At 42.3% G+C, this 10,592-nt stretch overlaps 1 protein-coding gene across 3 annotated transcripts; it reads left to right on the top strand.

Moving 5' to 3' along the window:
* The first annotated feature begins 4,926 nt into the window (after positions 1–4,926).
* On the top strand, positions 4,927–9,314 carry Hjv (hemojuvelin BMP co-receptor). Of its 3 annotated transcripts, none has more exons than XM_076861749.1 (5): positions 4,928–5,105; positions 6,480–6,666; positions 7,018–7,565; positions 8,013–8,632; positions 9,114–9,314. In XM_076861749.1, exons 2-5 carry the CDS (start codon positions 6,570–6,572, stop codon positions 9,115–9,117), a joined length of 1,269 nt encoding a protein of 422 aa, XP_076717864.1. In that variant the 5' UTR covers positions 4,928–5,105; positions 6,480–6,569; the 3' UTR covers positions 9,118–9,314. The 3 variants fall into 3 exon arrangements, with proteins under 3 accessions (XP_076717866.1, XP_076717864.1, XP_076717865.1); XM_076861750.1 differs by adding an exon at positions 6,040–6,096 and having other exon boundaries at positions 8,013–9,314; XM_076861751.1 differs by lacking the exon at positions 6,480–6,666 and adding an exon at positions 6,040–6,096 and having other exon boundaries at positions 4,927–5,105; positions 8,013–9,314.
* The last annotated feature ends 1,278 nt before the right edge of the window (positions 9,315–10,592 follow it).

Here is a 10,592-nt window from a genome sequence, read left to right as displayed (position 1 = left end):
AGCAGAACACACACACACATTCACATACATACACATGTATGTCAGTCCCTTTTATTCTTTGTGACAGGTTCTTGCTAAATTGCTAAGGCTGACCTCAAACTTATAATCCTCTTGCCTCAGTTTCCCAAGTAGCGGGGATTACAGGTGAGAGCCACCAGCCCAGCTCCCAACAGTTCTTTTAGTAAGGATCTATAGGTGGGAAATGCCTTCAAGTTCTGGTTTGTTTGAACATGTTTTACTTATATTTAAATCTGGAACAATAGTTTATCTGAGAATAGAAATCTAAGTTTGGTAATTATTACTAGTATAATTTATTCCATATTTCAAAAAAAAACAGTCTTACCTATTCCAAACTTAGCCTTCTTATATTGAACAATTGTCTTAAAATATATGCCAGGTAGTTGATTTTCGAGTTACCAGTTTAGTTTTCATAGTCCAGCATTTTTTTTTCAAGTGAGGAACAGAAATCATGAAGCAAAGCTTATTCTTTCACAGATGTCTGTAATCCTCTTTATTCTCTTCTAGAAAAATACAATAGAAATATCAAAGTTGCTGCATTTATTGACAGTTCTTTGATTTTTTATCCTTATGTACAAGGCTTGATTGCCTGAAAAGTGTGAGCTCTAGCTAGACAGACATTTATACAAAATACAAAAAAAACAGGTCTAGACATTTATACAAAATTGATCCTATTGTGATTCTGCTCAGATCAGAACAAATAGGAACAATCTTTCAGAAGACCATTGTTTTAGGGGTTACAAAGGATTGTGTGTGTATTTCTTTTCTTTAAAACTTGGTTCTTTCTTTTTTAAAAATATTTCTTAGTTTTCAATGGACCTCTATTTCATTTATATGCAGTGCTGAGAATCAAACCCTGTGCCTCACACATGCTAGGCAAAGGTTCTACCACTGAGCCACAACCCCAGCCCCTAAAACTGTTTTTTTTTGTTTTGTTTTGTTTTGTTTTGTTTTTAAAGAAACTTGCAGCTGACCCTTTAGGTTGGGGGATCAGGTGCCAGTCAGCTGCAAGGTTTTTTTTTTGTTTTTTGGGTTTTTTATTTATTTATTTTTTTTTTTAGAGAGAGAGACAGAGAGAGAGAGAGAGAGAGTTTCAATATTTATTTTTCAGTTTTCGGCAGACACAACATCTCTGTCTGTATGTGGTGCTGCCGCACGCATGCCAGGTGAGCACGCTACTGCTTGAGCCACATCCCCAGCCCTAAAACTGGGTTCTTAATGATCAAGTCAAGACCCACTCTGCAATCACAAAAATGACCAAATACCCTCTCTTCTGAAAGTATGCATGTGTGCATTTTTTGTGTTTATATATACATAGATATGAAGATATCGACTCTTTACATATATTTATATGTGAATATGTATCATTTCTTTCCACCATCTTTCCATGCTGCCATAACAGAGCTCATGAATGCCCTTGGCTGATGCTCTCAAGAAACCAATAATTCCAAAAAGGGAGCAGACACCAGGTTCTTATTGGGCTATGCTCCAAAGTCATTGTCCATGATTACATTGGTGCATTTGAAATCATTGATGATTACAGAGTGAGGAAAAGTACTGTGAATCTCATAGGCAGGTTTAAGAAAGTGTGGAATGATCAGCCCTAGATTTGATATATGACTCAAAGATCTAGAAAAATATCAGAATAATCTGCTTCCATCCTGTCAGTTTGTTTTCATTTTGCTGATAGTTTAAACAATTATCAATTTCATGTTTCTAGATTTCAATCTTATTTATTATTACCCCACCCACTTCTTCCTTACCCCAGATTATTTGGAAGCAAATTTTTCATCTGCAATATTTCAATATATTATCTCTTTAAAAAAAAAAAAAAAAAGCACCATTTTTCAAACCAACAACTTTTTTGGGGGGTGCCGGGAATTGAACCCAGGGCCTTAATGCATGTAAAGCAAGCACTCTACCAACTAAGCTATATCGCTGGCCTCAAACCAACAGTTTCTTATAAATCATCAAGTATGAGGTAAATACTCATCAGCATTCAAATTTCCTGTTGTTTCATAATTTTATTTTGCTTTCTTGAATTAGGATCAAATAAAGTCCATTATTCTGCAGTTGTTTGATGTCTCAAGTTTGGTTTTTTGTTTTGTTTTAAGAATCCAGGTCATTTGTGCTGTATGCTATTCTCCCAGTATGAATTTGAACCTCTGAGATGCCATTTGATGTCTCCAGCATTTCCTGTGAATTACTAGTCAGCTCTAGACTAGGGGTTGATCAAATTCAGACTGAAGTCTTTTTTAATTTGTTTTGTTTTTGCAAGGCTACTACTTTACTCAAGGTGGAGTTGTGAACTGCACCTATAATCAGGAAGACATAATGTTTGCCTCTCTTTTTGTGATGAATTAATAGCCATTGTTGCTCATGACCTGGATATACTAACTCATTTAAGAGTTATAAATGCTGGTATTCTAATTATGTTGTTCCTTCTGGAATACTTCTATAAAGAGAAATTTTCCTGTCATCTTCAGATATGGTTCCCATAAGAAAAACAGGATAAATACTTGATTATTTCCAAATACTAGCAGTTTTCAAAATAATGAGATGATCTGCTAATATTTTCCAAAAATGATCAGTGAGTTTATATTTGTAAGTATCACTGTGAAATCATGGATTTAAATGTATTTGAAGTGTCTCAATCCATTTTGATAATCAAATTGTCTCATCTTTGGTTGGTAGTAACTATTGTATTCTAGTTGCCTCCTGAATTATAGTTTTAAAAAACTATTAAAATTATATTATATTGTATTTTTCCTAGTTTATCTTGAACAATTCCAAATCTGGAATCAGCTGTTTCTCCAAGGAGTCCTAGAGTCCCTTTTAGTAGGAAATACTGGGAGATAGTGTTTAAATATCACCAAATGGACACTAGAGGCATTCATTGCTATTATTGGGTCATTGTTTCTTGTTCTTTTCAAGATAAGGCAAAGAAAACATTTTGGATAAAATATAGCATGAACTCAATTAGCCTTGCAATTTAAATTTTAAATTATAGAGTTTTCATTTAACTTCATCAACATAAATCAGTATCTCTTTATTTTTAATCCTGATTCTCAAAAATACCAACATTAGTACCCATTTGTTTTATCTCACAATAGTTTCAGAACAATACCAATACTACCACTAATGATTATTTAAAAATATTTCTGCACTTATTTTTTGTAATTAGAATATATCTCACTTTAGGGCTGGGGATGTGGCTCAAGTGGTAGCGCACCCGCCTGGCATGCATGCGGCCCGGGTTCGATCCTCAGCACCACATACAAACAAAGATGTTGTGTCCGCCGAAAACTAAAAAAAAAAAACATTAAAAAAAAAATTCTCTCTCTCTCTCTCTAAAAAAAAAGAGATATTTAAAAAAATATATCTCACTTTACATGTAACAAACTACTGTTTGAAAGTCACTCAAGTCAGGTATAGTGGTACAAGCATGTAATCCCATCCTTGAGGCAGGATGATCTCAAGTTCACAGTCAGCCTTAAACATTTAGCAAGGTCCTAAGCAACTTAGTGAGACCCTGTCTCAAAATAAATAGGGCTGGGGCTGGGGATGTAGCTCAGTGGTAAAGCCCCCAGTATTAAAAAAAAAAAAAAGTCACTTGATTAATTGGGTTGGAGGAATTTTACATTTTTAAATAAACTTCTCTTTGATATGGCCTCATGTGGTTGAAAGAAAAACTAAGTTTGCCATAAAAATGTGTATGTATGTGGGTATATCTGAGAAGAGTATTTGTATGGGCCTCAAGATTTTGAATTAGGGCTGGGGATGTGGCTCAAGCAGTATTGCGCTCGCCTGGCTTGTGTGCGGCCCTCAGCACCACATACAAAGATGTTGTGTCCGCTGAAAACTAAAAAAAATATTTAAAATGCTCTCTCTCTCTCCCCCCTCTCTCTCACTCTCTCTTTAAAAAAAAAAAAAAAAAAAAGATTTTGAATTAAATGTAGAGTGGACTGGTACAGATGTACAGATGCATTAGTGACACTATTTGCAATCAATCCTTGTGCTAATTTTACTTGGCCAGTACTATAAGTTGATGATCCAGCTATGTCTATGGCTGCAAAAACATAACATGGCTAAATTCCTTGGTGGCAATATCTTAAAATGTCTCAAGATTATGTTATTCTACAGAACATGTTTCTAAATCTTTTTCTCTCAGTTATCTCTCCAACTCCCCTCCCCTGTGGATCAGTAGCCTTCAAAAGTTTTTTCTCTATTCCTTCTTCACCCCCATGGCTTTGTTAGCCTTCTTTCCCAATAACTCAGACTGGGGAGGGAGAAGGAATTGCTATCCAAACTAAGGTAATGAAAATGGAAGAAGCAGGGAGATAGACAGCTGCAAGGATCTGAACTGGGTAGACTGAACAAACCCTCATCCTAAACAACTCAGAGATCAGATTTCTTCTCTGGACAGCTGGCTTTTTTAGTTTCTGAAATACTCTGCAAGGATGGGGGAGGGGCTGTGAACTACTTATGCTGGTGATCTTTAAAGTCGCTACCCCTTAGCTACTGTATAGAGAAACTAAATGCAATATTCAACGTAGCAGGGATGAGGGTGGGAAATGAGAGGTATCCACTTGCCCACTATAAAGGCCAGGAGTTCATTATCAAGAATGCTGGAGGGCTGCCTGGAGTAGGCAGTGATTATAGAGTCACATATGCTGGAATTGGATATCTGACTTATCTTATTTCTCTATTCCCTACCCCTACCCGGCACCCAGTACTCCATATTCTGACTAACATTCCTACCCTCCTCACTGCCCCCACTCCCACACCCTACTGCCACCCACGTTCCTGGAATTTTGGACTTAGCTATTTTTAAAACTGTCAACTCAGTAGCCACCTCCCTCCCCCGCTCAGCTGTCCAATATTCTGGCCAGCCATTTACTCCCCCTTCCCCCAACACCAAACCTTCTCTGACTGACTCCCTGACCTCGGTGAGATTGTAGCCTGACTGGGGAACATGGGGAGCATGGAGAAAGAGACAGGGGACCCCCTGGCTGCAGCAGACTGACAGAATAGGCAACCATGGCAGGAGAGTTGGATAGCAGAGTAATGTTTGACCTCTGGAAACAGTAAGTCAAAATGAAATTGCAACTGCTTTAATATGCTTCTGGATTGACTTTTATAGAATTACAGATAGCTTCTTGTATGTCTGCAGTCCCAAAGCTAGGATCTCTCCCTACCGAGGGTGCCACAACCTCCCTTTCTCTGGTCTCATTTCTTTTTGGTCTCTGATCTCCCGCCATTTGAAGTTTAATACTCTTGTCTCTCCTCTGGAAGTCTTAGCTCCCTCTTTACCTGTGATACCTTAAGGATTTCTGGGTTTTTGTTTATTTTGATTTGGTTTGGTTTAGTTTGTGGTAGTGCTAGCAGATCAAACCCAAAGTCTTGTGCAAGCTAAGCATGCACTTTACCACTGAGTTGTACCCCAAAACTCACTTCAAGACTTTGAAGTTTTAGGAGTTCCCGACACCCTCTATTCTGTACTCTTCTCACCAAGGCCAAATGGGTAATCAGATGATTAGTCACCGACATTCTTCTACCTACCTACTCAGCAGCCCTTTTTGTTGGGCTTTCCAGGGTGGAGCTTCTTGTTGTAAATTATTTCTCCTCACAACTCTAATCCCTCTATCTTATTCTACCTCTTTTGGACTCTTCCCGCAATCATTTTTACCACAAAATAGGGCAGTTGGGCAGGAGGGAGGGAAGGAGTTAGGTCCTTCCAAATCCCTGTCTTCCTCAAAAGATGAGGAACCTCTGACTTTGTGAAGGGGAGAATAATGGAAAGAGTGGTTCTTCAGTTAGTTTTGGAACAATACAAGTACTGACTTAGAAAAAAAAACATATTTGCATGCTTGGTTTGCATTCCATTGTTCTCCAAAGAGATTATAATTGTAACACTCTAGAGCAGATGAAAGAGACCAGTTCCCTTTACATTTGAATATTGATGTTCTAGAAGGCATAGGTATTCCACTTTTCTCCTTTTTGTGTTCTTCTGACACAAAGGAGGAAAAGAGATGACTGACTCCTGGAGGGTGTCTTCTCTTGGGGGACAAACAAGAGGTATGTTTCTGAAGTATTTTCAGATCCTAATTCTATTGGAGAGCCCACTAGGATGATTGATATCTGACCTGTCCCCATGATTCCTCGATTTTTACATATCTGCTATTTGGTAGTTCAGGATGGGGCAATACAGTGGACTCTGCCCACCAGTTCACTGCACCTCCCCTCCGCCCCCACTTAGGAGTATTGATTGTACAAGGGACCTGAAAATGGCCTTGGGAGCAAGGCACAGAGTTTACCAGCCACACGTATGGTTTGGGGAACCTCATTTCCCCCGATTCCAGCCTGCTCACCCTTCTCTTCTCCCCAGATCCTCTTCACAGCATCCTGACCAATCTCCAACTCTTCTCTTTCCCCATGCCCGGCCAAATTTCTTTTTCCAGTCACTTACAGGACCGCCTGTCAAAATCCACTAGGTAGGAGGGTCATCATCTGGGAAGAACCAGCGCCTGGGGGGACCCGGCTGGATAGGTATGGGGGATCCAGGCCAGTCCCCTAGCCCCCGGCCCCCCCATGGCAGTCCCCCAACTCTAAGCACTCTCACTCTCCTGCTGCTCCTCTGTGGACATGGTAAGGAAGGGCCAGGGAAGGGTTTGGGGGAATCTAGAGGGTAGGTGCTACGCAGGGGCGGGCATGTAAGCACGTGAGTGAGGAGAAATGGGCACCGAGTCCCAGACACTTGCCCACTCTCACACAGGCAGGCTTTATTTCCCATTCAACTTGGAGAAGGTCCCTTGGCTGGCAGGGAGAAGAGATCCAAAGGCTTACCCTGAAAGAGGACAGGCCTGGGGAGCTGAGGGCTGGGGGCTGGGGTTATAGGACCGACTGGAATTCCTTGATGATATTTGGGGGAGTTGAGAACATAACTGACAGAGGAGCATCTGGGGACCTTCTCCCAACCGTCTCCCTTCTTGTCCTCAGCTCATTCTCAGTGCAAGATCCTCCGCTGCAATGCTGAATACGTATCATCCACCCTAAGCCTGAGAGGCGGGGGTTCACCGGGAGCCCTTCCAGGAGGAGGCCGGGGTGGAGGGGGCTCCAGCGGCTTCTGCCGGGCCCTCCGCTCCTACGCGCTCTGCACTCGCCGCACGGCCCGCACCTGCCGTGGGGACCTCGCCTTCCACTCAGCGGTGCACGGGATAGAAGACCTCAGGATCCAGCACAACTGCTCCCGCCAGGGCCCGACGGCCCCTCCTGCACCCCGGGGCCCCGCCCTTCCAGGCGCTGGCCCCGGCCCCCCAGCCCCAGACCCCTGTGACTACGAAGGCCGGTTTTCGCGGCTGCACGGCCGTCCCCCGGGCTTCTTGCATTGCGCCTCCTTTGGAGACCCCCACGTGCGCAGCTTCCACCACCACTTTCACACGTGCCGTGTCCAAGGAGCTTGGCCCCTGCTGGATAATGACTTCCTTTTTGTTCAGGCCACCAGCTCCCCCGTGGCATCGGGGGCCAACGCTACCACTACACGGAAGGTCAGGGAGTCAGTCCCCCTTCCCCGCCGCCCTGCTTCCATTTCTTGAGATCCTCTCACGGTCACCCAGGGTACACTTCCTCCCCATCCCTACTACTTCACAGAATTGCTCCTATTTTCCTCGCCAACCACTCTCCCATCCTGAATCACTTCCTCCTACCAAAATTTGCTCCTGTAAATTAATTTCCCGTAAACTAAATGCAGGAAACACTGAAGAGAAAACTGGGGGTAGCAGAGCTGAGGAATTTCAGAAGGAATACTTTTCTACTCCTTGGTAGTTGTTGAGGTTGTGACAGAAAGACTGGGTAGGGAACATAATAGAAGGGATTAGGATTGGGGCTACCTTGCATCTCTGCTCGGGTCAGATCCCTGACTGTCTGTAAGGTCTGATTGTGGGGAGGATGCATGGAGCCCCAAATGAACTCTTTTTTCCGTCTTGCCCTCACAGCTTACCATCATATTTAAGAACATGCAGGAATGCATTGATCAGAAGGTCTATCAGGCTGAGGTGGACAATCTTCCTGCAGCCTTTGAAGATGGTTCCATCAATGGAGGTGCCCGGCCTGGGGGCTCAAGTTTGTCCATTCAAACTGCCAACCCTGGGAGCCATGTGGAGATCCGAGCTGCCTATATTGGCACAACAATAATCATTCGGCAGACAGCTGGGCAGCTCTCCTTCTCCATCAAGGTAGCAGAAGACGTGGCCAGGGCCTTCTCAGCTGAACAGGACCTGCAGCTCTGTGTCGGAGGGTGCCCTCCAAGTCAGAGACTCTCTCGCTTAGAGCGCAACCGCCGGGGAGCAATAACTGTAGATACTGCCAGACAGCTGTGCAAGGAAGGGCTTCCAGTTGAAGATGCTTACTTCCAATCTTGTGTCTTTGATGTTTCCGTCTCTGGTGACCCCAACTTTACTGTGACGGCTCAGGCAGCTCTGGAGGATGCTCGAGCCTTCCTGCCAGACTTAGAGAAGCTGCATCTTTTCCCCTCAGATGCAGGGGCTCCTCTCTCCCCAGCAACCTTCCTAACCTCATTTCTTTCAGGACTCTCTGTTCTGTGGTTTTGCATTCAGTAAGTAGACCAGCAATCCCATGGCTAGTTTAGAAATTATTTGAGAATAAATGTTGTCATGGAGGAACACAAAGAATTGCTAAAGGAAACAATGGGGACTAGGAGATACATGGAACAGAGACATTTATCCAGTCAGATGAAGCTCCGGTGAGGCTGACATGATCACAGAGTAAGGATTTTTGGCAAGGTTGTTGCATTTCAGATCTCTGTAGGGGCTCCTCACCATTTTTCCCAGTCCCACTTAGAGTAAGCAGATTATTCCAATCCATCTACTCATGAGATCACTCCTATAAGCTTAGACATTATGGGGGTGCTAAAGGCCAGTAAAGAATTTAAAGGTTGAGATTTCTAAGAGGCAAGAACTGAAAGAGAAAAACATGACCATTATCCAAAAGAAATTCAAGAGAAAATATCTGAGGAAACTATTCTATTTAATGAATAGATATATGGATAAAGTGTGTTCTGTTTTCTTTGTTCATAGATGAAGTGGGCATTGTCTGGACCTTAGGTGAAGAAAGCTGACGTTTAGAGAATGGCAGAGCTAGGACAGAAGCTATCACCCCACTTCCAATCAATCCACTATTAAAGCTATAAATTTCCCAGACTGCCCTCTGTTGCTTTGTTGAACCTCTCTACAGATTTCATGAAATGGAATAAAGAAAATGTATTCACTCCACTGAAAGAGGGCTCAGAAGTTATCAGCTGTTTTTTCTATCTTCCTTGAGTTTATAAGCTATTGGAGAAACAACTGATTCACACAAAGGAATCATGAGTGTGTGATTCTTCATTCAATTCTGTGGTGCTGTGAATTCAGATGGGAAGATAGTTGATAAGAACTAAAGTAATAAGAAGTAGTAAAAGGGGCTGGGGATGTGGCTCAAGCGGTAGCGCGCTCGCCTGGCGTGCATGCGGCCCAGGTTCGATCCTCAGCACCACATACAAACAAAGATGTTGTGTCCACCGAAAACTAAAAATAAATAACAATTAAAAGAAATTGTTAAAAAAATAAAAAAAAAAAGAAGTAGTAAAAGGTAATAGAGGAGATGGCTTATAAAGACAGCATTGAAGACTGTGTAGGATTTGAATTGTTGAGGGCTTTCCACTTGAAGTTATGCATAGGTTCATGATTTGGTGAGGAAAACAGCAAAATTCAAGTGAAATAGACAGGAGTAATGGGATAGAAGTTTAGATAGAGGTTATGAAGCACCTTGAAAGTGGGGTCAAAGATGGGTGCAATGGTGCATGCCGATAAACCCAATGGCCTAGGAGGCTGAGGCAGGAGAATCTTAAGTTCAAAGCTAGCCTCAGCAATTTAGCGAGGCACTGAGCAACTCAGTGAGATCCTGTCTCTAAAGTAAAATACAAAATAGGGCTGGGGATGTGGCTCAGTGATTGAGTGCCCCTGAGTTCAATCCCCAGTACCAAAAAAAGAAAAGAAAGTGGGGTCAAACAGTTAAAATCTGACTAATAGCTAACATTTACTGAGAGTTTGAAACTCTGCCAGGCAATGTTCTAAACACTTTAAAAATATTAATTCATTTAGGTCTGGGAATGAAGCTCAGTGTTAGGGTATTATCTAATATGTAATATGGTGAGTCGCTGGGTTCCAACCTCAGCACTGCAAAAATAATAACAAAATTCACATAACTCTCTAAGGAAAGTAGTAGTATTTTCTCAATTTTTATTTTTTTGTACTGGGTATTGAACCCAAGGGTGCGTTTTAACCCCTGAGCCACATCCCCAGCCACCACCTCTTTTTAAAAATTTTTAAATTTAGATACAGGTTCTCACTGACTTGCTTAGGGCCTTCCTTGCTAAGTTGCTGAGGCTGGCTTTGAACTCGAAATCCTCCTGCCTCAACCTCCTCAGCTGCTGAGATTATGGGCGTGCATCACCATACCTGGCTCTTTTCTCAATTTTTACATAAGGAAATAGAGATACAGATGATTGACTTTCCCTC

The sequence above is a fragment of the Callospermophilus lateralis genome, chromosome 7 (genome assembly GCF_048772815.1).
Source record: "Callospermophilus lateralis isolate mCalLat2 chromosome 7, mCalLat2.hap1, whole genome shotgun sequence".
NCBI lineage: Eukaryota > Metazoa > Chordata > Mammalia > Rodentia > Sciuridae > Callospermophilus > Callospermophilus lateralis.
Note: the sequence above shows the minus strand (reverse complement) of the source record. Positions and strands in the feature narration are given on the sequence as shown.

Coding starts and splice junctions, on each gene's coding strand:
- Hjv (XM_076861749.1), top strand. CDS start 6,570: ATGGGGGATCCAGGCCAGTCCCCTAGCCCCCGGCCCCCCCATGGCAGT. Junction 6,667..7,017: donor GCTGCTCCTCTGTGGACATG/GTAAGGAAGGGC, acceptor TCTTGTCCTCAG/CTCATTCTCAGTGCAAGATC. Junction 7,566..8,012: donor ACGCTACCACTACACGGAAG/GTCAGGGAGTCA, acceptor TTGCCCTCACAG/CTTACCATCATATTTAAGAA.